At 64.6% G+C, this 24,832-nt stretch overlaps 3 protein-coding genes and 1 long non-coding RNA gene across 11 annotated transcripts in view; 1 reads left to right on the forward strand and 3 right to left on the reverse strand.

Annotated features, from left to right (window-relative positions):
* UBAP2L (ubiquitin associated protein 2 like) overlaps nt 1–24,832 on the reverse strand; it is a 403,300-nt gene that overhangs the window by 193,671 nt on the left and 184,797 nt on the right. The window lies entirely within an intron of this gene.
* CREB3L4 (cAMP responsive element binding protein 3 like 4) lies at nt 512–11,631 on the reverse strand. 7 transcript variants are annotated; one of them, XM_073322458.2, is made up of 10 exons: nt 10,632–11,631; nt 9,863–10,027; nt 9,040–9,265; nt 8,277–8,416; nt 7,794–7,889; nt 7,172–7,278; nt 6,860–6,928; nt 5,759–5,843; nt 3,763–3,859; nt 512–3,225 (listed from the first exon to the last, which is right to left on the reverse strand). In XM_073322458.2, exons 2-10 carry the CDS (start codon nt 10,025–10,027, stop codon nt 2,912–2,914), a joined length of 1,299 nt encoding a protein of 432 aa, XP_073178559.2. In that variant the 5' UTR covers nt 10,632–11,631; the 3' UTR covers nt 512–2,911. The 7 variants fall into 7 exon arrangements, with proteins under 7 accessions (XP_073178559.2, XP_073178557.2, XP_073178556.2 ...); XM_073322456.2 differs by lacking the exon at nt 10,632–11,631 and adding an exon at nt 10,449–10,622 and having other exon boundaries at nt 9,878–10,027; XM_073322455.2 differs by lacking the exon at nt 10,632–11,631 and adding an exon at nt 10,449–10,622 and having other exon boundaries at nt 7,794–7,886.
* Nucleotides 13,901–21,037, forward strand: SLC39A1 (solute carrier family 39 member 1). 2 transcript variants are annotated; one of them, XM_073322461.2, is made up of 4 exons: nt 13,901–13,975; nt 16,174–16,530; nt 17,318–17,448; nt 18,786–21,037. In XM_073322461.2, the coding sequence occupies exons 2-4, from the start codon at nt 16,332–16,334 to the stop codon at nt 19,473–19,475; spliced, it is 1,020 nt and encodes a 339-aa protein (XP_073178562.2). In that variant the 5' UTR covers nt 13,901–13,975; nt 16,174–16,331; the 3' UTR covers nt 19,476–21,037. The 2 variants fall into 2 exon arrangements, with proteins under 2 accessions (XP_073178562.2, XP_073178564.2); XM_073322463.2 differs by lacking the exon at nt 13,901–13,975 and adding an exon at nt 13,991–15,050.
* Nucleotides 18,832–24,752, reverse strand: LOC140902418 (uncharacterized). Its single transcript, XR_012156062.2, has 2 exons — nt 22,423–24,752; nt 18,832–22,027 (listed from the first exon to the last, which is right to left on the reverse strand). It is a non-coding gene; the product is annotated as an uncharacterized LOC140902418 (long non-coding RNA).

Here is a 24,832-nt window from a genome sequence, read left to right on the forward strand (position 1 = left end):
GGCCTCGGCTGAGGCAGCTCCCAGGCCCTGGTCCCTCCAGCAGCACCAGGAGGACACAGGGCCCTGCCCGGCCGCGCAGTAAGGAGGGGGTTCAGCACGGCTACCCAAGCTAGGGGCTGGGGGACGCAGTGGGGGGCCACTCCCCTGGCAGGCCGTGCTGACCCCAAAGCCTCGGGGGTGTGGGGGTGGGGGTGCTGCGATTCGATTGAAATGAGCCCCTGGCAGGCCGGGGCTTCCCTCGCCCGGTGCCTCAGCCCTGGCTCCAGGGCAGGTTCCCCTCGTAGCTCCGCTTGGAGCTGATGCTTCTCTTCACTTCCGGGCCCAGTCTGTTGTGTATGTTGCTGCTGAACAGCTGCCGAGGCCCACCCCAGAGGCAGCTGCATTTCCAGGCGAGGTGAAGCAAACCCCATGTTTCTGCAGAGCCTGTTAGGTGCTTTGAGATCCTCAGAGCAACGTGTGCTCATTCTCCGTGCCCCGAGCCGCCCATCCCAGACCAATGCTGAGCCGGGGGGAAATGAAACAGGATAGTTTATTAACTAGAGACATTTGACATCCCTCCCCGCACAGGAGACGCCACCTGCGACTGGCACAGGGTGGGGGGGGGCTCATAATAGAAAACAGCTGTGCCACGAGCACCCCCTGCGATGTGAACCCGGCTCCCTGCCACGCGCTGGAGGGAGGCTCCGCCCAGACCCGCTGTGTCCCGTCTGCGCCTAGTGCAGCTGACAGCATTACCGCTTTTGTCTAAAACTGAACCTTTCTAGCCCTTTTGGTTCCCACCAAACTGCCCCCCACCCCCACCCCGCGGGGCTGCATCCCCGGGTCAGCAGAGAGCACAGAGAGAGGCGCCAGCAGCCTTGGGCACAGCGCTGACTCTGGAACCTAATGGTGGCCAATTGCCTGGCTGAGCATTTTAGTAGAAACAGCTGGGTAGTGTGGAATTGTGGGTGGAGTTTGGGGGTTGTGGGCGGAGCTTGACTGTGGCTACTTATTTCCTTCCAGTCAGAAGCCTCCTTCATGGACTTGAATGCTTTCTTTTCTCACGAGAGCTCATCTTCCTGATGTTACTTTCTCGGCCCAAATAGACATATCGCTCAACTTCTTCGATTGGTTCTCTCTTGATTGTTATTTGGGCTTTTCGCTAAGTACCAGGCCGCATAAATTTCATTTTGGAGCGGTGACTGTTCAGTCCGACTTGGCTGATTTTGTGTTGAGCTCTTGCAGCATGTGCTGTAGTCCGCTCGTATTTTCGGCAATCAACAAAATATCATCTGCGAATCTGAGCTGGTTTCACTGCTCCCCGTTAATACCATCCTCCCAATTCATCTGCCGCAATTACCCTTTCAAGGTAGCGCAATGGCCAATTCCTTTACTAGTTTGGTATAGTTTGTGTCGACGCTCTGCTCTGCGAGAGCTTTCAGCCCTGCATTGAGCTCTACACTGTTGAATGCTTTTTCATCTTGACGAAGGCAATGCATAAAGGGAACGTGTGTTCCGGTTTATAGTGAAAATATGGTCCATTGTGCTGAAATTCCTTCAAAACCTGCCTGCTCTCTCGGCTGCTGCTCGTCCAGACTCTGTGAGACTCAGGTTGTTGTTATTTTGGTGACCAGCTTGCAGACATGGGAGAGCAGGGATACTGGACGTTAGTTCTTTAGATCTTGACGAGTGCCCTCCAAAGAAAGGCCTCGTCAGCTCAACGGTACGGCCAGCTGCGTCGTACGGCAGTGAAACGTGGGCACTGAGGACGACAGAGAAGCAGCAACTGTCTGTCACAGAGAGGGCGACAGAAAGAAGAATTCTGGGACCTTCAACCCGCGACCGAGTCCCCAGTGAAGTGATCGGGCAGCAGAGTGGAGTGTGGGATGTCATCGTCGCGAGCCGGTACAGTGACATGCGATGGGCCGGGCATAGAGCGCGGCTCACCGACAATCGATGGACTGCAGCTGTCGCTGAGCGGGCCCCTGGGGAACTGGAATGACCACTCGGCCAACCTCCAAAGAGGTGGGCAGGCTTTAGCGTGAGGAGACCTGGCCGCACAGGGAGAAGGAAGGCCAGGCTACGAGACGAACGGAAGACGTGTTGTGATGGGCACAATCTATACGAGGGCTGAAGGCGTCAGGAGCCTCCTCTCTTCCTGGGCTTGCTACAAACCTCACTGCAGGGGGAGATGCCCCGGCCAGGCAGCTGGAGCCGATTCCAAAGGTGCCGTGCAGAGCAGGACCCCAGGGCTGGGGACGACCCAGCAGCACAGAGGGCAGGGAGCGGCTGGGGAGCCTGTAGCCCAGCACTGGCTGGTGACTCTCTCAGGTAGCCCAGGAAAGGGCATGGGTGGCTCAATCCGAGCTCGGAAGGTGATCCGATGAGCTGGTCCGCTTGCCTGGGGCTACCTGGCCTCTGAGCTGTCCTGTGGGAAGGGCAGCATGGGGCAGGCAGGAGAGGCAGCCTGGCTGCTGCGAGCGCATTGCCCATCCCAGGGAAGCAGTGGGCCAGGGCTCTCCCCTGCGTGGGGAGCCTGGTGTGACCCAGGGGCTGAGGGTTGGGGAGGGAGCTCTGGGCCATTCAGAGCACAGCTGGGGAGCTGCATGCGGCCCCCCTCGTCCCAGGTCTGGCAATGCCCCCGCAGGGCAGAAGGGACGGGATTTATTGCTGTTCCAGACGCCCGCCCCAGCAGGGCCCCCAGAGCTGACTCGGCAGGAGGTACCGGAGTGGGATGTCCCAGCCGCAGAGATGCTGGGCAGGGAGTGAGAGCTGAGAGCCCCATGCGCTGGGGATGGCTCCCTGACACCAGTGTGAACTGGGCCTGTGGGGAGAGGGGTACGGCAGGTGTCCCGGGGACCCCTGGAGATGCTGTACCCCCCAGCCAGCCCTGGGAAAGCAGCTCTCTGGCCAGTCTGGTCCCTGCTGCCCCTCACATCTCGTCGGCGTGGATTGACTTAGCTGCATTCCTGCTGGCTCCGGGTCCGTTCCCCTGGGGCAGCCCCCTGGGAGCCACCTGCTGCTCCGGCTGGGCCTGAGCGGACGTGTTTGTGCCCTTTTTCTGGCTCCCGGCAACCAGAAGGGTTGGGCCCCCGTCTGCTCCTTCCACTCCCTCCTCCACTGCAGCCTCGGACCCCAGCTGCTCCCCCGGGGGTGGTTCAGGCTCTGGGGCCGACGGCTCCTTGGGGCCGGGGGCTTCGGCCAGTTCTGAGAACTCCCCCTGGTTCAGGATGTTCCTGGAGATCACTGGGGTGTGGGGGGAAGGGCAGGATTAGGGGCTGGCTGGCAGGGTGCGCCCTGTGTCAGTGGGGCAGGGGCATGGGGGGTGCCCTGTGCTGGGGGGTGGGGGGGCCCTGTGTCAGCGGGGGTGGTGGTGCAGGGGGCCCCTTGTGCTGGAGGGCCCTGTGCCAGTGGGGTGGAGGCGCGGGGGGTGCCCTGTGATGGGGGTCGGCGGGGCGGGGTACCCTGTGCTGGCAGGGCGGGAGTGTGGGGGCACCTTCGGCTGGGGGGGCCCTATGCCAGCGGGGAGGGGGCGCGGGGAGTGCCCTGTGTCAGAGGCTGACAGGAGGAGACAGATGCTGTTGGTGGCCCTGTCTCTGGACAGATCCCTTTGGGCAGAGCCGGGCCAGGCTGCACCAGGAAGGTCCCGGATCCGCCCTGAGGGGGAACACCTCTGGGGAGCTCAATGGGGAGGGTCAGCCCTAAGGCTGGGGTGTTCGGTGCTGACCCCTCTCTGGGTCTATGGGGAAGCTCAGCCCCGCCCCCCAGCATCCCAGCTGTCACCTCCAGTGGGCTGATAGTCGTCCTGGCTGCCCCGCGACCCCCTGCGCAGAGGGCTGTAGCTGGGGAAGATGATGAGTCCCAGGGAGACGATCAGGATCTGCAGGAGGAGGGAGAAGGCTCAAAGCCCAGCCCCTGTGCAGGTGCAGGGAGTAGGGGGGCGGGAGGGGCACAGCTGGGCCCAGCCTGTGTGTGTCTGTGAGCGTGGGCACAGCCCTGGCTCTGCGGGTGTGTGCAGGAGCGGGGAGTGGGGGGGGTGTTTGGTGGGGGGAGAAGTCAGCCGCGCGTGGGGCCGCGTGCTCTGTGCCCCCCGGAGCAGGCCACGCGTGGGGCCGCGTGCTCTGTGCCCCCCCGGAGCAGGCCGCGCGTGGGGCCGCGTGCTCTGTGCCCCCCCGGAGCAGGCCGCGCGTGGGGCCGCGTGCTCTGTGCCCCCCGGAGCGGGCCGCGCGTGGGGCCGCGTGCTCTGTGCCCCCCGGAGCGGGCCGCGCGTGGGGCCGCGTGCTCTGTGCCCCCCGGGAGCGGGCCGCGCGTGGGGCCGCGTGCTCTGTGCCCCCCGGGAGCGGGCCGCGCGTGGGGCCGCGTGCTCTGTGCCCCCCCGGAGCGGGCCGCGCGTGGGGCCGCGTGCTCTGTGCCCCCCGGGAGCGGGCCGCGCGTGGGGCCGCGTGCTCTGTGCCCCCCCGGAGCGGGCCGCGCGTGGGGCCGCGTGCTCTGTGCCCCCCCGGAGCGGGCCGCGCGTGGGGCCGCGTGCTCTGTGTCCCCCCGGAGCGGGCCGCGCGTGGGGCCGCGTCCTCTGTGTCCCCCCGGAGCGGGCCGCGCGTGGGGCCGCGTGCTCTGTGCCCCCCCGGAGCGGGCCGCGCGTGGGGCCGCGTGCTCTGTGCCCCCCGGGAGCGGGCCGCGCGTGGGGCCGCGTGCTCTGTGCCCCCCGGGAGCGGGCCGCGCGTGGGGCCGCGTGCTCTGTGCCCCCCCGGAGCGGGCCGCGCGTGGGGCCGCGTGCTCTGTGCCCCCCCGGAGCGGGCCGCGCGTGGGGCCGCGTGCTCTGTGCCCCCCCGGAGCGGGCCGCGCGTGGGGCCGCGTGCTCTGTGCCCCCCCGGAGCGGGCCGCGCGTGGGGCCGCGTGCTCTGTGCCCCCCCGGAGCGGGCCGCGCGTGGGGCCGCGTGCTCTGTGCCCCCCCGGAGCGGGCCGCGCGTGGGGCCGCGTGCTCTGTGCCCCCCCGGAGCGGGCCGCGCGTGGGGCCGCGTGCTCTGTGCCCCCCCGGAGCGGGCCGCGCGTGGGGCCGCGTGCTCTGTGCCCCCCCGGAGCGGGCCGCGCGTGGGGCCGCGTGCTCTGTGCCCCCCCGGAGCGGGCCGCGCGTGGGGCCGCGTGCTCTGTGCCCCCCCGGAGCGGGCCGCGCGTGGGGCCGCGTGCTCTGTGCCCCCCCGGAGGGGGCCGCGTGCTCTGTGCCCCCCCGGAGCGGGCCGCGCGTGGGGCCGCGTGCTCTGTGCCCCCCCGGAGCGGGCCGCGTGTGGGGCCGCGTGCTCTGTGCCCCCCCGGAGCGGGCCGCGCGCTCTGTGCCCCCCCGGAGCGGGCCGCGCGTGGGGCCGCGTGCTCTGTGCTGCCCCGGAGCGGGCCGCGCGTGGGGCCGCGTGCTCTGTGCCCCCCGGGAGCGGGCCGCGCGTGGGGCCGCGTGCTCTGTGCCCCCCGGGAGCGGGCCGCGCGTGGGGCCGCGTGCTCTGTGCCCCCCGGGAGTGGGCCGCGCGTGGGGCCGCGTGCTCTGTGCCCCCCGGGAGGGGGCCGCGCGTGGGGCCGCGTGCTCTGTGCCCCCCCGGAGCGGGCCGCGCGTGGGGCCGCGTGCTCTGTGCCCCCCGGAGCGGGCCGCGCGTGGGGCCGCGTGCTCTGTGCCCCCCGGGAGTGGGCCGCGCGTGGGGCCGCGTGCTCTGTGCCCCCCGGGAGCGGGCCGCGCGTGGGGCCGCGTGCTCTGTGCCCCCCTGGAGCAGGCCGCGCGTGGGAGCTCGGCCCATACCAGGATGCAGGTGCTGGTCTGCGCTGCTTTGCTGGACGTGGGTTTCATCAGCGCTTGCAGCTTACGCAGCTGGCCCAGCAGTGACCTGTGGGGAGGAGACAGCGTTCGAGGGGCTGGGCTCCTCGGGGCGGGAGGGGGCCACACAACCCAGCAACGAAGCCAGGCCGGCTGCTCACTCACCCAGTGGCCTTTGAGCCACCATCGTGTCAGGGGCCCCCTGCATCACCAGCCACCCTCCAATACCCCTGTGTGACGAAGTGGGACTGTTCTTAATGTTTCATCTGAATACTGTAGGGGTGCCTCAGTTTCCCCTAGGCAGTTCTTAAGTCTCTAGGGGGTGGGATAAGGGGGGTAATTGTTGCAGAGCAAAGGGCCAGTGTACAAAAATGGCCGACACACTGTCTCCTGGCAACTGATGGCCTGGGCCCTTCCCCCCTGCAAGGTGAGAGCTAAAGGGTTGGAGAACAAAGGAATCCGGTGACCTCCTGGCCCGGGAAAGGGACAAAGCCCAGAGGAGGAGGGGCTGGGGGGAGTTTCAGTTTGGGGCTGGCTGGGACATGGAGTGAAGTGCAGACGTGGTTGTCTGGCTCACTGCCCCCCCCCCAAAATGGACCCAGCTGAGGGGTCCTGTTCTTTGCACCTACAAGCTCTGTTTTAGACCATGTTCCTGTCGTCTAATAAACCTTCTGTGTTACTGGCTGGCTGAGAGTCACGTCTGACTGCGGAGTTGGGGGGCAGGACCCTCTGGCTTCCCCAAGACCCCACCTGAGTGGACTCGCTGTGGGAAGCGCATGGAGGGGCAGAACAGGCTGAAGGCTCCGAGGTCAGACCCAGGAAGGTGGAGCCGGGGGAGCTGTGTGTCCTGGGGGACAGTCTGCTCACAGAAAGGAGACTGCCCCAGAGTCCTGCCTGGCTTCATAGGGAGCAGGTCCAGAGCATCGCCCTGGGACTCCGTGACACCCTGCACCTTCCATGGCTTCCCCCCAGCTCTGCTAATGCACCCTGATCTTCGGGGGGGAAAAGGGGGCTGGGAGCCAGGACGCCTGGGTTCTCTCCTGGCTCTGGGAGGGGCATAGGGGCTCGTGGTCGCATTGCACTCACACATTGTGTTTCTCCAGCTCCTGCACCTTCTTGTGCAGCTGCTGGTTCTGGACTGAACATGCTGCCACCCTGCCAGGAGAAGAGAGCAAGGGGGGTTCGGGTCCTTGCCAGCTGCCCGACCAGAGCCCAGGGACTCCCTGCCCCCGGGACGCACAGACACCTGGCTGTCAGGGCAGACGGCTGGCGCCCTTGGCACGGGATCTGCTGGAGAAGGGCAGCCCGGTGCCTGGCTCTGAGCAGGGCAGGCAGTGCCCTCGCAGGGGGTCTGTGCGTGCCCACCGCGGTGTGTGCGCAAGGGGCCCCCGTTCTCACCGGCTCTCCAGCCCGTCGATGTATTCCTTCTTCCGCCGCCGGCTGTCCTGGGCCGACTGCTTGTTCCGGATCTTCCTCCGCACCTTCTTCAAGAGCCGCTCCTCGGCCTGGGGGGCAGACACAGCCTGAGAGCTCAGCGGGGCAGGCTCACGTCCCCCCAGGGCTCAGGGGTCCCAGCTGCAGGGAGCTGGTTTGGGGGGGCAAGTCCCTGTTCTTGTCTCTTGTCTGACCCTCCCCAGGCCTCCCCCACCCCGGGGGTGAACAGCTGCAGCTCTGCACTCCAGGGCCGAGCCCCGCCTGCCCTGGGCACCCCAAGGGCCCGCAGGGGCGGGTGGGGCCAGGAGGGTGGAGCTGGACTGGCCCCTCCCTGCCCTGGGCCCAGCTGCACCGGTTTGGTGGGGCTGGCAGCTGCTGGTCGCATGCTGGAGCCAGGACAGGCTCCCTTGTGGACTCGCTCTGCCCTGCAAACTGGCACCAGCAGTCACCCTCTCCTGCTTGGGCCTGCACACACGGGTACGCTCACGTGCCCTCGTGCAGGCTTGCACGCTCCTTGCACACTTGGAGGCGCACTCAGGCCGGTGCTGCCTCCCACTTGCACACTCATGTCAGCTGGCTCCTGTACCTTGGTGAGGGGCAGGTTACTGGGCAGGGACACCCCCTCTTGCGACAGCAGCCGCTTCTCCTCGTCCGTCAGGAACAGATCCGGGAACTGCAGCTGCTGGAGAGAATCACTTTCTGCAGAGCCCGGGGCAGGATCCTCCCTCCCCTTCCTCCAGCCCCCCACATCCCTCAGGGCCGGGGAGGGGCATGACCCTCTCTCTGCTGCAGATGGGAACCACAGTGACCAGGATACAAGTGAGGGCTTGGGGAACCACGTCGGTCACTGTGGGCAGCTGCTCAGCTACAGGGGCTCTTGGTGGTGGGCATGGGGGGCAATTCCCCAGGGACTGTGGGTGGGGACCAGGGGTATTTGCCACCTTCTCACAAAGTGTTTTCCCTGCTGCTGTGGGCAATGGAGAGCTGAGCCCTGCCCGGCCTTTACCCCCTGCTGGAAAGCCAGCTTGGACAGTCAGTGTGAGAGGAGGGGGGTCCTGAGCCGACTTACCAGGGCCACAGCTGCCTGCATGTCCCCAGCGCTCACCACCATGGGCACCGTGCCAGGACTGGCCACAGCAGACGGGGGTGCAGACGGTAGCTCATTCACGATGCAGGCGTCAGGGATCAGCAGGGGGGGCGACCAGTCACCTGGGGCCAAGAACACAGCACAGGGGTCAGGGATGGCTCCTTCCCTGGGGCAGAGCCTGGGAAAGGCGGGGCAGGAATGGGGGGAGCTCTAAGGCTGGGACCGAGTGGGGATTCTGCTCCTCCGGCCCACCCCCATGGCCCACCTCCACCTGGCCAAGTGTCCCCGGGCGTGGGGGCCTCAGACGCTGCCCTCAGACCCCCTGCCTCTCTGCTTCACAGCTGTGAGGGGGGAGGTGCCGCTGGGCCTTGGGGCCAGCAGGAGCTAAAATGTTGATTATTGTTCCTGGGGTGAGGGGCAAAGCCCGGGGTGACGTCGGGGCTGAGGGGTACAAAGTGCAGATGGCCAGAGAGATGGGGGTGGGGTGGGGTAATTGATGGACAGAGGGGCACGGATGGTTACACGGCTGAAGCTGCCCCCTTGCAGGCTGGAAGCGCTCATCTCCAGCGGCCACCCCATAGGCAGCCGTGGGGCAGCATGGAGGATTCAGGGGGATGACTGACTCCCCTCGCCCTAAGGCTGCACTCCTCCCCCACTAAACACCAGCCTGAGGAGGGGCAGGGAGCTGTGCCCCAGAGCCACCCACCCCGGGCAGCAGAGGGCCGGCTGCCCCCACCCCGCTCACCCAGCTGGATGGAGACCACGTTGCTGTGGAGGGGGTCGCTCTGGTCGCAGATGATGGCGCAGAAGGTGCTGGGGCCCCCCAAGCCGGGCTGGGGGCTGTCCGAGCCGGGCTCGTCCGAGATGCCACTGTCGCTGCCTGGGGAGGCCTGCGCGCGGCTCGGGCTGTACACTTCGTTGGGATTGATGATCGCGTTGAGGAAGTCCTCGGGCTCGCTGTCGTTCAGCCCCTGCAACGGGCACTGGGGACGTTGGCTGGAGCCGGCAGCCCTGGCCTGCCTGGCCTGGGAAGCAGGCCCAGGCTGGGCTGGTATGCGGCTGGGAGATGCCCAGGAGCGGGCACCTTGGGGTTGTGGGCAGTGCCAGTCTCCGTGCCTCAGAATGGGGCTGAGGCGCCAGGAATTGCTGCCTTGGCCAGGCCCTGCCTGCTGGCACTTTCGGCAGTGCCAGGGCCCGTCCACTGTGCATGGGGGCATGACCACCCTTGCCCGGGCCAAAGCCCATCTCTGCAGCCCCAATGGGACCCTTCTCCGGCCCCTGGCCCGTGCAGTGGCTTGTGCTGCTGGCTCCCTCCCCAAAGGTGGCTGCCTTAGAAGGCTGGCAGGAGGGTCAAGGCCAGCCTTACCCCCGCCCCGAGGAGACAGGCAGGCCCCTGGGAGGCTAAGGAACTGGGGCAGGGCCCTGGGAAGCACAGACCCGGTTCCTGTGAGGCAAAGACCAGCACTATGCTCCTGCAGAGCAGGTGTCCTACAGTGACCTGGGGACCTTGTGTCCGAGCCCCCAGCTTGCTCTTCCCCTCCCACCTCTGCCTCCGGCCCCCGACTCACGCTGCCCCCACTGACCGCCCACTCGTCAAAGCCCTTCTCCAGGGCGGGAGCTGGCTCCAGGAGGGCGAACGGGGGATCTCGGCTTGGTAGGGTGCTGCTGGGGAACAGCTCCTTCTGCTGCTCGAAGAGAACAGCCCGGAGTGCGGGGCTGTCCGGCTCCCCCATCTGGGACAGACAGACAGACAGACAGAGAGCGCATCAGACAGCGTCCCTGCCCACCTACCCCCCTCACTGCTCCGAGAACACCAGGCCAGCCGAACCTGGGCAGGCAGGGACGGAGGTCCCCTGCACACCTTCGGGCCGGCTGCTCGGGCATGGCTGAGTGCGGGCGTCCCCTTGTGACCCTCCGATGCCCAGGCGGCTGTGCCCTGGGGACCTAGCGATTCAGAATGGCTCCCATGTCGGGGCTGGAAGAGAAAATCCAGCCGGGCCCAGGGCGAGCCGGTCAGCAAACAAAGATGCCATCTTCCAACGCCGGCCCCAGCTCTGGGCACAGCTGGTCCTGGCAGCCCAGCTGGGCAGGGGGCAGGGCACCGCCGCCCAGGCCCATCCCTAAGGCCTTGACTTTTACCTGCATGAGCCTCACCTGTGCTGACAACGCAGGCTGGTGCCTGGGGAAGTCAGTTCCTGTTCCCACTGAGAATGCTGCGTTTCCACAACAGCCCTGGTTACTGAGCGCCAGGCGCCAGCTGGGCGCGGCCGGGGGCCCCATGCCGCTGGCGCGGGGCCCCCAGGGCTGGGCCGGGGGCGATTATGTCACATAACCTACCTTCGCCTTGTTCCAGGGAGCAGGTTGTTACCCAGCCAGGCCAGTCGGCACCGAACACTGAAGCCTTTTGCTTCCGACCAGGATCTCCGGCATCCTGGACAGCCCCAGCCAACGCCCACCCCCGGGCCTTAAAAGGGCAAAGGGCTCCTTGTCACCCCAGTGCACCCAGCCGAGGCAGGGCCTTTAGCCACCAGCCTGTGTGATGGGTGGAGGCTTTGGGCCTGGCTGTTGGCATTCAGCGACTGGATTTCCCTGCAAGGGCCCCGGGCCCAGAGACACAGGGCTGCAGCCCCAGGACTCTGCCTGGGGGGCTGGGGAGGGGAGTGGGGAGCCCTGCAAAGACGGGGGCAGGTGCCGTGGGAAGAGGGCCTTGGGTAGTGCTCTCCAGCGCCCCATCTGGCAAACGGAGGCGCGTCAGTGTGGGGCTGCCCCTTGATTAGGCATTGTCCCCTGGTGCTGCTCAGCCCTGATATTTCGCCCCGTCCCCTCCTGGCTGGAGCAGCAGATCTTGGAGGGAACAAGCAAACAGGCCAGGTTGTGGTGTCCTGCCTGTGTGATTGCGACAGTGCTCGGCCAGCTCAAGCCAGGCCCAGTGAGCTGGGGGAGCCTCATGCTGCCCCTCTGCCCTCCCACATAGCCAGGGCCCCGCATCATGGCCAGCCCATCGGGCAGCAGCACCAGCCACCCTGCTGGCATGCACCACTGGGTCACGTGATCGCTCACACACAGGGTCTGGCTCTCACACACACACACACTGGGTCACACGTTGAGTCACGTGATCACTCACACACAGGGTCTCTCACATACACACAGGGTCGCACACAGAGTCACATGATCTCTGTCACACACACAAACAGGGTCTCGTGCGCATGACCACACACCTTTGGTGCCACACTCAGACCCACCCTGCTGAAATTGCTGGTCCCCGCAGTGTAACTTCAGATGGATGGACAGACAGGCGCTCGGGGCGACGGATAGCTAGCTAGCTAGGTGATGGGTGTGTAGGGCTGGATGGACAGACAGGCGCTCGGGGCGACGGATAGCTAGCTCGCTAGGTGATGGGTGCGTAGGGCTGGATGGACAGACAGGCGCTCGGGGCGACGGATAGCTAGCTCGCTAGGTGATGGGTGCGTAGGGCTGGATGGACAGACAGGCGCTCGGGGCGACGGATAGCTAGCTAGCTAGGTGATGGGTGCGTAGGGCTGGATGGACAGACAGGCGCTCGGGGCGACCGATAGCTAGCTCGCTAGGTGATGGGTGCGTAGGGCTGGATGGACAGACAGGCGTTTTGGGGGGATAGATAGATGCTGGGTGTGTAGGGGAGGGATGGACAGACAGACAGGTGGGGGGGATAAGTTAGATGACAGTGGATGAGGATGAGGATGAGGAGTGGGCACTAAAGCCAGTGCTGGGAAGTTGCTGGGTGGTCACTGGCCCCCAGGACAAGCTGACAGACCCTCTCACTGGGGCACTGTGCTGCTGGCTCACGGCCACACCCATTAGCAAACACTGGGCGCCCGGCCCCAGGCTGTGCCAGGGAAGGCTGGCATTGCCCTTTTAAGCAGCTCGCAGGCGGGCGGCGGAGGTTGGACATTGACCCCCTGAGGTGGGGCTGCAGGCAGCCCTGTGCAGCCAGCCGAAGAAAAGTGCTTTGTCCCAGGAGCCGGTTTGGCGGCAGGATGCAACTGCACTTGGCATGATCCTGCCAAGGGCTGGATCCTCCTCTCGCTCCACCGAGCGAGTGTAAATCAGGAGTGACCCCACTGAAGCCAATTGAGGGCAGGCGGAGGGGCCTGGCTGCATCAGACCTGGGGAGTGGTACCGGGACAGCCGCCTAAAACCACTGCTTAATTTGTATCGAGGCTTTCCAGGGCTGAGCCCTGGCACCTCTGGGCCTGGCATTTTGTAGCCCCGGCATCTCTGGGCTAGGCAGTTCCAAACCCCAGAGCCTCTTTCATTACAAATGAAGCTCTGCCTATAACTCCCTCATTGCTGGACAAGCCCCGGATCCCAGCGGGGTTACTGATGGGGAACAAGGCACAGCAAAGAACAGGCTCCCCCAACCCCCAATCTCACTCTTTCCCCCCCTGCCATTACTGCTTCTTTTTCTTTGGCTGGGAGCTGTCATTCAGGGGGGCAGGACAGAGCTGAGGTGCAGGATGTTGCTGGAAGGTGTCATGGGGCCATCAGCTGCTGGGTTTGCTAACCAACTGTCTGGCGCTCTCAGAGCCGCACAGAGGTTTTTAGGCCCCAGGGGCAAAATCTGCAGCTGAAGCCCCCTGCCATGCTGCCAAGAAAGTGACCCCCGAGGGAAGGCCCCTGTGTTGGGGTATGGGTAGGGGAGCCCTGCATGTCCCCTGCAGCAGGAGCTCCTGCTCCAGGAATCGTGACCTGGTGTGCAGGGTCGCAGCACGGCTCAGGATTGGCCCAGTCACAGGACAGCCGGGCCAAACGTGGGTGGTGCTGCGACCCCCTGTGCCAGATCACAATGCTGTTTGGTTTTGGGGCCCGGGGCAAACTGTCCGGTTCCCCCCTGGGTGGCCCTATCCCTGCATCCTCCATTTCCCTGCTCTGATTTTCTCCAGAATCACCCGGGTTTTGTCCAATGAAGACTAGAGCCTTCCCTGACATTTTGGAACAGGTTGGCTGCAGCTTTGGGAAGTTATCCTGGGACAGGGTGACCAGGGCATGGGGATGGAGCGTGCCTGCAGGATTTGCCATTGCCAGCTGCCACTCGTAACCCGGGTTAGCTGGCAGGGGCAAACTCTAGGCTTCACCTCAACCAGGCAGCAGGCCTGAGAGCTCCAGCAGCCCCGTCTGCTCTGAGATCGAAGCGTCTTAGCAGTGCACCTTGTGCCGAGGCCTCGTCCCCACTGGTGGTGGCGTGGAGGGTTCAGGCTCCGGTGCAGAGCCGGTGCCCGCCCTGCAGTGGGTATCTGCACCCAGGGGTGAACGGCTCTGGCAGGGCGAAGGAGTGGGACACTGTGCCTGGCTCAGGCGTGCCGGGAGCCACGTGGGGCACAGACCCCAAAGTTCTGCCCTGTTTCCTCCACCCCCCTAAGCCTCCCTCTCCCCACGCTGCGGTTTGTTGTGTGCCATAAGGAGTGTGCAGGGTCACTACCCCTAGTGTAGACACGGCCCGGGAGCCTGGCCTGGGCACGGTGGGGGGGAAGGAGGCAGGGGGCGGGCTCTGGATCTCCTTGCTTTTCATTGGCCCCCATGCGATGCCAATCGCTGGCCCTCCCCGTCCCCATTGGCGGAAAGCACTTCCCCGGCCACGCCCCTTCCGAACGCTCAGCCACGGCTCGCAGCGGGCCCGGAGACAAAGTAGCGAAGGCCCGGAGGTGAGTCCGGGCGGGGGGAGCCTCGGGGCTCCGGGCGGGGCGGGGCCTGGCGGCTGAGCCCCGCCCCCCGCGAGTAGCCCCGTTCCCGCGGGAGGGCTGGGAGGAGGGCCCCCCCCCCTCCAGCTGCCCCCCCCGCTCCGGCTGCCCCCCCGGGCCGGACCCCGTAGGGCCCCCCCCGGGCCTGCATGACCCCGCCCGCCTGCTCCAGCCGGAGCTGGGCTGGTTTTCGCGGGGGGGGGTTAAGTGCCCCCCCCCCGTCTGTGTTTGTGCTGCCGGCCCGGGGCTACTAAAACCGGCCCCTGGAGCTCGCCCCTGGCCCGGCCTCGGGGGCCCCGGGGCGGCTGCTCCTGCCTCGCTCCAGCGTGGCAGCGCCCCGGGCTTCGCCAGCGGGACCGGCCGCCGGCTCTCGGGGACTGGTATTTTTAGACCTGCGGCGTGTGATCTCCCGGGAGGGGCGAGGTCCCGGGTCGGACCCAGCCGTGTCCAGGCCAGGAGCTGTGCGCCCCGGGGGGACCGTGAACAGCTTCCCGGGACTTCTCTCTGCTGGCCCCTGGGGTCCCCCTTGGGAAAGCCCCCCAGCCGGAGGCGGCGATGGCCCCCTTGTCACTTCCTCTGCTGGCCCTCGACCTCGGTCATGACACCGAGGGTGGGGTTGCTACTGCGGAGGGCTGGGAGAAGGTGGCGCTGCCGGGGGGCCAGGGGTGGGGTGAACACTGGGAGCTGGGAAGGCCTGGTGCCCTGTGTGTTTGGGCAGCTGCCTTTCCGTGCCTCAGTTTCTCCAGGAAAGGGGCTAACACTGCTTAACTGCGGTGCCCTCCCAAGGCACGTGTGGCTTAGTAGTTCAGGCCGGCTGAGGTGTGGGTCCCGCTCCTGTGGGATGGCCACAGCAGAGCTGCTGCGAGGAGGTGACGTGGGCGAAGTTACGGAGAACCGTGCACCAAGTGCAGCTCTTGCCAGAGCATGCTGGGAGGAAGAGCGAAGGTTTCCCTGAGTGGAGACGGGAGTTTCCCTGAGTGGAATTGCTGCCCGTCTCGGGTGGCTCGGAGGCCGCGGCCATGACCCGATCGTTAGGAAGGTGGGAAGTACCAGCCTGTGCCCTGCAGACCCGCTTATAAATACTCCCAAGGGGACTTTGATCTTAAGACCATTGGTTGTCTGTGGTTGGGAGAGGGTTCAAAATTCCCTTCATTGTTGGCTGAATGATGCAGCAGAGCTCAGATAACATGCCCGCAGCTGCTGTTTGGCACCTCAGGACACTTTGGGCAAACCCGGGCGGGCATGTGGGCTTCCTTTTCTGGGTACGTGGAGTCCTGAAATTCCCGGCTAGCTTGAGGGCAGGCTGGGATCCCAGCACTCCTGCTAAATGCCTGCTGGTTCCCCAGCTAACTCGCCCCTGTGGCATTGGGCCGGGGCTGCTGACATCTGTTTTGCGTTTGCAGAGCAGATGCTGCTCGCAGAGGAAGCACTCTCCCGTCGCTTTCCTTCAATTTCCTTCAATCTCCTTTTCCCAAGCTCCCCCTGGTGTGGCCCCAGGAGTTAGCCGGGTCACGCCAGCACCGAATGCAGCCTGTATTCCGCAGCTGGTGCCAGCCCCACCGTGGGGGCCAGGGGCTTACGACCCACTGGGGTCCCACAGGGCAGCCTCACCCAGGAGGAATGTGGTGGGAATGGGGGGGCTGAACTGCATGAGTCACATGCTGGTAACCAGAGGTCGGAAGTGCCTGGGAGCTAAGATTTGCTAGGAGATTGTGTGTGTGTGTGGGGGGTGGGACGAAGCTCATCCATTCCTGGCGTGGCGGGGGGGAACTCAGGGGGGATCCTTCCTGGATCGCCTCTTCTGCGGCAGCAACTGAAAAAGGGGGCTGGTGCCCTGTCTCCTGTTGGGGAAAAGCCCCCAGCTAGGAACCCCATCCCAGCCTCCCTGCACCACTCCCCTGAGCCCCGTGGCACATGGGGGGCCATCTTGCAGCAGCTGTTCTGGGGCTACGGTTAAACCTGTAATTGAACTGGGGTTCTGGAGTCCATATGACTCAGCCCGGCCCCCAGTGCCAGCAAGAGGGAGAGCCCCGGGGTTCCGTCCTTCGCTCTTTGTGGGATCGTCTGTGTGAGCCCCTGGAGCACGGGGTGCGTTGGTTCCCCAGCTAACTCGCCCCTGTGGCATTAGGCGGGGGCTGCTGACATCCGTTTTGCGTTCGCAGGGCAGACACTGCTCGCAGACGACGCTCTCTCCCGTCGCTTTCGGAGGCAGGCCAAGACTCCTGCTCGCTGAGCTCGGCTCCCACGCTGTGGACAGGCCGTGCACACCCCTGAGGGGAACACAGGGAGCAGGAAAGGCCTTTCCAGCCGCTCCGGGGCCATGGCTGAGTGGCCGGGACCCAGGGCCGACCCCGACCAGATGATCTGGAGCCCTGGCTCCAGCATGGCTGTGCTCCGGTCCCCCATGGGCTTGGAGGTGAAGCTGGGCTCCCTAGTGACGCTGCTGCTGCTGACCATCTTGTGCGGCCTAGCTCCGCTCTGCATCTTCCGGCCCCACGGGAGCGGGGCCAGTTCGTTGGGTAAGGCCCGGCCTGCGGGGAGCGCCAGACTCCGGGGCAGCTGCTGTTCAGCGACGCGGAGTGGCGGCCCTGACCCCGGCTCCAAGTGTCCGGTGACTAAACATCCAGACCCAGGGTGGGGAGTGGGCAGCATGATCACCCCCAGGGTATGGGGGGGGGCAGCTGAGAGGAGAGAGATTCACCCAGGGCCAGTGGCAGAGGCAGGATCCAAGCCAGACTCCTGGGATCTGGGCCAGTGCCTTCCCCACAGGACCAGGCTTCTGCTGGCTGTTCGGCTGCCAGGGGTTCTGCTAGCCCCTTCCACTGCCCAGCTGGGGCCGGAGCAATTAGTTCTGATCAGGGGGAAGTTTGGGGGCGAAGCCGCTGGCAGGCGGAAGCATTGAGAACCCTGCAGCCTTTCACCGCTGCTGAGCCAGAGCCTGGGCGTCCTCATGGGTAGTCGCACCTGGGGCCGGAGGGGAGCGAGATGGGGCCGGGGAAATGCACTGCCGTTCCAGGACAGGGGCTCAGTTTGATAGGCGCCCTGCTGCGTCTGTGTCCCGCACCCAAACCTCACTGGCACGGCAGCGCTTGGGCCAGACTGTGCGTTCGTAACTCGCTGAGCGGCACGTGGCTTCGCTAGTCGCCCGCAGGCACGATCAGGCCCTGAAGAGGTCCAGTCTCGGAGCCCAGCTCGCTGCCCGGTTGGCTGGCCAAACCAGTTGGCACCCTGGCAGAACAGCAGCAGAGCCATGCATCTCCCCGCCTGGGCTTGTCATTTGTGTCTCCCTCCCTCCCTCCCTGGCAGACACGCGCAGAAAGGTCCTGAGCCTGGTGAGCTGCTTTGCGGGTGGCGTGTTCCTGGCTACCTGCCTCCTCGATCTGGTCCCCGACTACCTGGCGAGCATCAACGAAGCGCTGGCTGCCCTGAGAGTCACAGTAAGTGTGTGCGATGCAGGAGGCCAGACGAGATGGGCTCAATGGTCCCTTCTGGTCTGGAGTCTGTATGTGTAATGGGACACCCAGAGCCAGGGTCCCCAGCGGGCTGGGCACTGCTGTGATCCCTGGCGGGCTCTGTGGGAGACCTAGCCCCTGGGGCAGGGGCTGCACCCCCTGCTGCTGCCATGCTGCACGCTCAGGTCTGGTTGGGGGCTGTCTGGGGGGAAGCCGTGGGGCTCTGGACACAGGCCTGGGGTGGGTGGTTTGTGGGGGACCCTGGTGGGAAGCATTGAGGCTCTGACTGGAGTGGGATTTTCAGGGCTATGGATGGGGGATGGCTTGGGGTGGGGTCGCTCTGTGTGCTCAGATGCAGAGCTCCTGGCTGGGGCGGAGTGGGGGGTCGGGGCTGGGCGAGGCTGCCCGTGGCCAGGACCTGTTGCTATGTGCAAACCCGGTGTCCCTGCAATGGCTGGGGGGTGGTGGTGCTGGGCTGGGCAGAGCCTGGCCTATCGCACAGCAGGGGCTTGTGGTGACTCACTGGAGCTGCTTGCCTCATTGACGATCATTCCTCTCTCCCCCCCGCCCCCCTGCCTTCCCACGCGGCTTCCTGGCAGCCGGCGGCCCCAGCTTCTCGGCAGTGATGCCTTCTGCTCCAGCCCCTCAGCTCTGCCTCCCCCAGCACAGGGGGCTTGGGAGCACCACCGTCGCTGGCTGTGTGGGTGCACCCCCCAAATCCCTACACGGCAGGCGATCCTAGCCCCAGCCACCTCTAGTGCTTTACCCAGACTGGTTCCAGATGCTCCTGCCCAAAAAGAAGGGAGCCTCCCCCCACCCCCTGAAGGATCTGCCTAAGCATTGCTGGGGGGTCAGGTCTGGGGTCTGCCAGGGACGTGGCACTCATAGGAGGGTGGGGGAAGCCTGGGGCTAGGCTGGGCAGAGGTCTGATTAAAATCCTAGCAATGCCCATCTGGCCCCAGGAACCTGCAAAGGTAAAAGCCGAATCCACGCTCCCTGCTGCGGGGAGGCCCCTGCGCTTCATCCTCACTGTGGCGGGGGGAGCTGCAGCATGCAGGTGGGGACAGCGCATTGTGTCCCCTGTGACTGGCAGCGCTGAACCCTCTGGAGCTGGAAATGGGGGCCCCCCTTCTCTGCCTCCAGCCCCCTGCTCAATGCCCCCACCTCCTGAGGGGCACGTTGCATGCTGAGCAGTGAGATGGCTGCGAGGCTGCTGTGGGGGGAGGGCTCTCGCCCCTGGGGACCTTTGGCACCAGCCCTGTGGTCCCGGGGAGGAGGGGGAGGTGCCGAGCTCCTCGCTGACCTGCCTCTTCCCTCTGCAGCTCCAGTTCCCCTTGCAGGAGTTCATCCTGGCCATGGGCTTCTTCCTGGTGTTGGTGATGGAGCAGATTGTGCTGGCCTACAAGGACCAGTCTGGCTCCCTAGAGGAGACACGGGCGCTGCTGGGGGCCTCGGCCCAGGACAGCACCGTCCAGTCCCAGCACTGGCAGGAGGGGCCCCTGCACCCTGCCTGGGGCCCGGCCCAGGAGCGCCCCCACCTGCACGTCGACTTCAACGCGCACTCGGCCATCCGCTCCTTCATCCTGGTCTTCTCGCTCTCGCTGCACTCCGTCTTCGAGGGGCTGGCCGTGGGGCTGCAGGAGGCCAGTGCCAAGGTGCTGGAGATCTGCCTGGCCCTGCTCATCCACAAGTGCGTCATTGCCTTCAGCCTCTCGCTCAAGCTGCTGCAGGGCCGGCTGCGCCCCCGGGCCGTGGTCGGCTGCCTGCTGCTCTTCGCCCTCATGTCCCCGCTGGGGATCGGCCTAGGGGTGGCCCTGACGGAGACCTTGGGTGCCCTGCACCAGCTCTCCCGCAGCGTGCTGGAGGGGCTGGCCACCGGCACCTTCATCTACATCACCTTCCTGGAGATTCTGCCGCATGAGCTCAGCTCCTCCGAGCAGAGGATTCTTAAGATCATCCTGCTCCTCGCCGGCTTCGCCCTGGTCACCAGCATCCTCTTCATCAAGATCTGAGCTGCCCGGGGCCCCCACTGCCAGGGACAGACCCCTCCCCCACCTTGTGCCCCTGCCGCCGGCAGCATGAGATGGATCCCAGGACTTGCGGGGCCGGGGCCAGGGCCTGGCCCTGCACTGGAGAAAATGCTGGGGGTTCCTGCTCTGGTAGGGTGCTGGTTGGTCCCTCTGGGGACCCCCCATGTGGGGCTGGACATGGCCCCTGCCTGCTGCGCAGGACCCATGGACTGATCCCAGTGCCCTCTGAATCTAAACCTGCCTGGGGCTCAGGATAGCTTCCTAGACCCTGGTATGGCTCCTCCAGGGCCCCAGCCTGGCCATGCCAGCGGAGAGTCAGAGGATGCCTCAATATGAGCGCTGCCGCAGAGCCGGGCACTGGTTCTGCAAAGCCCTTGGGAGCATGTGTGGCTGAGCGGGGGCCTGCGGGGGCAGGGGCGGATTGGGGTAGCTTCACTGCCCCCAGCTCCTCTGCAGGGGGGCGGTTGCCCAGCTGGCAGCATCCCCGGGAAGGCCGGGATGGTGCGTTCCTCTAGCCAGAGGCCCCAGTCCAGGAGAGCGCGGGGTGGGACAGGCCTTGCTGCCCCTGCAGTCTTCCATGCTCCTGCTTTGCTTGGGCTGTTCCTGGGGTGGGTATCGGGTTGGACCTGGGCCTTCGCCCTGTGCCAGAGGGAGGAGCCCTGCAGAGCCAATGCCTCCTTCCGCTCTCCTCCCACTGCAGTTTTCACCCAATTGGAGGGCAGTGTGGCCTAGTGGCTAGAGCACTGGACTGGGTCTCAGGAGCCCTGCAGGTCTGTTCCTGGCCGTGCCGTTGGGCGATCTTGGGCAAGTCACTTCACCCTCCGTGCCTCAGTTTCCCCATCTGTAACATGGGGACCGTGATCCTGACCTTGGTAATGTGCAACAGCTAGGAAGAGGAGCTGGGAATGACTAATTATTTTTTTTTAAGGAACACAGAGTAAAGACTGAATCTGCGGCCTATTTTATACACACCGGGCCAGCGTCAGTGAGAGCACGACATGGCGCCGGTTCATGCCCGCTGGAGAGTACCAGTTCTTGTACCTGTAGGGGGGTGTCCCTACGGCAGTCCCCAGCAGGAGGCCTGCTCGTACCGGAATAAAAGTGCCTTAGAGCCATCCAGCACGGTCCCTTTCCCACACTCAGTCTTCCAATGGAGCCACTTGTGTCGCCATAGCACCGTGGGCCGGGACCCCAAGGTGCCAGGAGCTGCATGGAGACCGAACAAAAAGATGGGCCTGCCTCAAAGAGCTTCTGGCATCTAAAGTGCTCCCAGCTGGTGTGGCAGACCTGGCTTCCTGGGCCGAACGGCCAAATGGCCTGAACCCGTCCAGCTCCGTAAGGCCACAACGCTATTTTTATAAAGAGCCTCTTTTCAGCAGCCTGGGAGGTGGTAGGAAACCCAGACCCAGCCGGTTCCCATCCAGAGAGTCTATTTTACTAACTGCCCGTTTCTCCTTCCCGCCTCGCTGGTGGAAACACAGCTGTTTGGTTAAAAGACTGACAGAGAAACTTTTTGAATTGAAAAATAAAATGACTTTAAACTCTGTAGCTTCTTGGGTGCTGTGTTTTTAACCCTGCCCCTTCTCCCCGGATCAGATCTCCAGGGCAGTGACGGCTCCTGGTTTGTAAAGAGCCATTTCTCTATGGGTGACTTTCCCCCTCCCCCTGCACTGCACAGAACCAGCGCCAGGCCTGGACCTGCGTGTGTCCAGGGTGCACAGACAGGCTTAGCTATGTGCACAGGGGACGTGGCTCCAGCCAACTGTGCCTGCCATGTCCGTGTGGGTCCTGACAGGGCCCTGGTGCGCTCGGCCCGAAGCTGGAGGTCCGAGCACGTTATGGGACCCTCGGGGTGCTGGTGCAGGGGCAGTGGGCTCGAGTGAGGGCGATCTACATCCCAGCTTGGCGCGTGCTACTTGCTTGGACGTACCCAAGTGGGGGCTCCAGGCTGGCAGGTCGCTTTGTCCGCCTCCTGGAGCAGGACTCGTGCCCCACTGAGCGAGGTGGTGGTGCTGGGGGGACACCTTAGCATGGCAGAGCCCTTATCCGCACAGGAACATCCACGTCGCCTCTAGAGGGAGCCGTTGGCCAGGCGCCGCTCTGCATGCTCCCTGCACTCGGCAGTAAGCAGGTTCATCCTTAACTCCTGCCTGGGCAGTGCCGAGCAGGGCCCGGGGCCACAGCTGGTCAGTGAGAGAGCAGAGCCCTTAGGGCCAAGCGTGAGCCCCTCTGCTGCTAATGGGGTTTGAATCCTGCCTCTTCTGTCCCCCCACTTCACACGAGCCGGCTCCTACGTGTACAGCTAGCCCCTCAGCCCAGGGCTGGGACTTCAAAGCACCATCCTGGCCCAGTCCCCTCTGGTGTAAGCTATGTACCCGGCCTGCTCCCTCTGCAGGGAGCCTGGGCCAATGCTTGGTCAGTTCCATGAAGCAGGATAAAGCCAGACTCCGGAGCAACAGAGGGGCATGAATGTCGCTCGTGTTAGTGTCGACGTCACCTACGATCCCTGTGCCTTTGGCCCCAGCCCCTCACACCTGCAGTTAAAAAATGTTTGCATCAGAAATGACCCATGAAACTCACCGATGCTGAGGGAAGGGATTCCCCCAGCTTTTTACATTGTCTGCATGAATGATTTGTGCCTGTCCCTGATTTCGGGCCTTTGCCTCTCACTGATGCCAGCTTTGGGCTGTGCCTGGCTGAGGGAGGGTAGGAGGAGAACGCTGGTGCCCATGGGGCCGTGCTCCCAGACCTGCTGAGCTAGGCACTGTAATGGGAGAGAGGGGGGCCAAATTCCAAACCTTACGGGGCATCTCGCTTTACTCAGCTAACTGGGCCAGAGCAGCAGTCTCTGCCCATTTGCTGTGCAGAAGAAATTCACAGAAGTGCCAAGCAGGCCCACGATGCATTCAAGCAGAGAACAGTGACTTACCAACAACCTCCACTAGCCCCCGTGCAACAGGCTGCCTGTCTGCAGTAGGATGTAGCAAGAAGTGCCTCGGGCTTTTGGCTGGTACTGAATGAGCCCTGCTCACAGCCCTCTGGGATAGAACAAAGCTCTGGGGTTACAGACCTCCCAAATCACGCTTAGCACTTGTAGAGGCCTTTCAGCTGCAAACCTGCCTTGCCTGCCAGCTTGGAGCTCCGTTGCCAGGGAGGTAGCATGCTAGCCTGGCTGGTGCTGGAGTCTGTTGTCCATGGGGAAGGCTCTGGTGTCTCCCGGGAAAGCAGAGCTTGGTTTGATGGGGAGGTTTGTTGTGGGGCATTTTTAGGTTTAACTGTATCACAGAAGGTGTTGGGTTGTAAAGAAGCCCAGTCGCTAATTTCACTCTGCTTCCCCCAGGGCCGGATTGTAAAAGCCTATTCCCTGGAAGTGCTGAGGGCCTAACGTGCCCAGTGGCTCCAGGCCTCCTGGCCATTAAGAGACCTAGGGCAGGTCACTTCGCTGCTCTGGGCCTGTTGCCCCATCCAGAACAGAGAGGAGGGGATGCCATTATTCACCATCTCATGCAGGTTTTACGAGGTTTTCTTAGAGTATGTTTGTAGAGTGCTTTGAAATGGGTTTAGAGCCAAGGCCATGCTTGGTGCCAGGTAACGCACGCCTGGCCCTCCAGAGCAAAGAAGCCAGGCAGGGCTGGGAAGTCAGAGCTGGGGAATTGTTCAGAGGGCGGGCCATGTCTTTGCCGTTCAGTCTGACCGGCTCGTCTGTTGCAGCCAGCGCCGCTGTGCCTGACGGCTGTGTCAGTCACTTGACAGGACTCTCTCATGTGGTTCTCTCCTTCTCCCTTCCTTTCCCTCTCAGGCGGAGACGTGCACGTGCAATTGATTCCTGACCATTCGTTTGGCAAGTTTTAAAAATAATGCTGGCTGAGGTGTTGGCGGTGCGATGTGTTTTCACAGGCGGAGGCAGACCAAAGAAATGCACTTAGTGCTTGGAATGGCAGCTGGGGGAAATCTGTAGCAGCTCTTGGATCCTGTGAGAGTTCGTTCCACAGCTTTGCCCTGGCCTCAGCAATGGTGCAAAGGGCAGTTAGGGGCCAGGTTCACGGGTGCCCCGTGCAGCGTTCTCTTTCCATGCACTAGGCAGGGGTGCAAAGGGCAGTCAGGGGCCGGGTTCACGGGTGCCCTGTGCAGCGTTCTCTTTCCATGCACTAGGCAGGGGTGCAAAGGGCAGTCAGGGGCCGGGTTCACGGGTGCCACGTGCAGCGTTCTCTTTCCTTGCACTAGGCAGGGGTGCAAAGGGCAGTCAGGGGCCGGGTTCACGGGTGCCCCGTGCAGCGTTCTCTTTCCATGCACTAGGCAGGGGTGCAAAGGGCAGTCGGGCCGGGTTCACGGGTGCCCCGTGCAGCGTTCTCTTTCCTTGCACTAGGCAGGGGTGCAAAGGGCAGTCAGGGGCCGGGTTCACGCGTGCCCCGTGCAGCGTTCTCTTTCCTTGCACTAGGCAGGGGTGCAAAGGGCAGTCGGGGGCCGGGTTCACGGGTGCCCCGTGCAGCGTTCTCTTTCCTTGCACTAGGCAGGGGTGCAAAGGGCAGTCGGGGGCCGGGTTCACGCGTGCCCTGTGTGGCGTTCTCTTTTCTTGCACTAGGCAGGGGTGCAAAGGGCAGTCAGGGGCCGGGTTCACGCGTGCCCCGTGCGGCGTTCTCTTTCCTTGCACTAGGCAGGGGTGCAAAGGGCAGTCAGGGGCCGGGTTCACGCGTGCCCCGTGCGGCGTTCTCTTTCCTTGCACTAGGCAGGGGTGCAAAGGGCAGTCAGGGGCCGGGTTCACGCGTGCCCCGTGCGGCGTTCTCTTTCCTTGCACTAGGCAGGGGTGCAAAGGGCAGTCAGGGGCCGGGTTCACGCGTGCCCCGTGCGGCGTTCTCTTTTCTTGCACTAGGCAGGGGTGCAAAGGGCAGTCAGGGGCCGGGTTCACGCGTGCCCCGTGCGGCGTTCTCTTTCCTTGCACTAGGCAGGGGTGCAAAGGGCAGTCAGGGGCCGGGTTCACGCGTGCCCCGTGCGGCGTTCTCTTTTCTTGCACTAGGCAGGGGTGCAAAGGGCAGTCAGGGGCCGGGTTCACGCGTGCCTCGTGCAATTCCAGCTGCAAGCATCCCACAGCTCTCGGGGTGCTCTAGCCCCGCTGCTGTTGTATCTGTGTAAAGCCACCCTCAGCTGAAGCCGTTTAGCAGCAACAAAACCAGGAGCCCTCGGCGCCCATCCCCCTCCCCGCCCCACTCCTGACAGGCCGCAGCGGGCCCGTGCGGGGCAGGCCGCCTGCGAGGCATTCTTGGGCCCTGAGTTATGGGCAGCGCGGTGCACGGCGGGAGCTGCAGTCTCCGAGCCTCTCGTCCGCCGCGGAAGAGCGCGCG

This window comes from Lepidochelys kempii, chromosome 24 (assembly GCF_965140285.1).
Source record: "Lepidochelys kempii isolate rLepKem1 chromosome 24, rLepKem1.hap1, whole genome shotgun sequence".
Lineage (NCBI taxonomy): Eukaryota > Metazoa > Chordata > Testudines > Cheloniidae > Lepidochelys > Lepidochelys kempii.

Excerpts from the sequence above, each read along its gene's own strand:
- SLC39A1 (XM_073322461.2), top strand. The coding sequence starts at position 16,332 with ATGGCTGAGTGGCCGGGACCCAGGGCCGACCCCGACCAGATGATCTGG. Across the intron at positions 16,531-17,317 it reads GAGCGGGGCCAGTTCGTTGG|ACACGCGCAGAAAGGTCCTG; the intron begins GTAAGGCCCGGC and ends CCTCCCTGGCAG. Across the intron at positions 17,449-18,785 it reads TGGCTGCCCTGAGAGTCACA|CTCCAGTTCCCCTTGCAGGA; the intron begins GTAAGTGTGTGC and ends TTCCCTCTGCAG.
- CREB3L4 (XM_073322454.2), bottom strand. The coding sequence starts at position 10,574 with ATGGGGCCCCCGGCCGCGCCCAGCTGGCGCCTGGCGCTCAGTAACCAG. Across the intron at positions 7,890-8,276 it reads TGCAGGCAGCTGTGGCCCTG|CAGCTGCAGTTCCCGGATCT; the intron begins GTAAGTCGGCTC and ends GATTCTCTCCAG. Across the intron at positions 7,279-7,793 it reads GTAACCTGCCCCTCACCAAG|GCCGAGGAGCGGCTCTTGAA; the intron begins GTACAGGAGCCA and ends TCTGCCCCCCAG.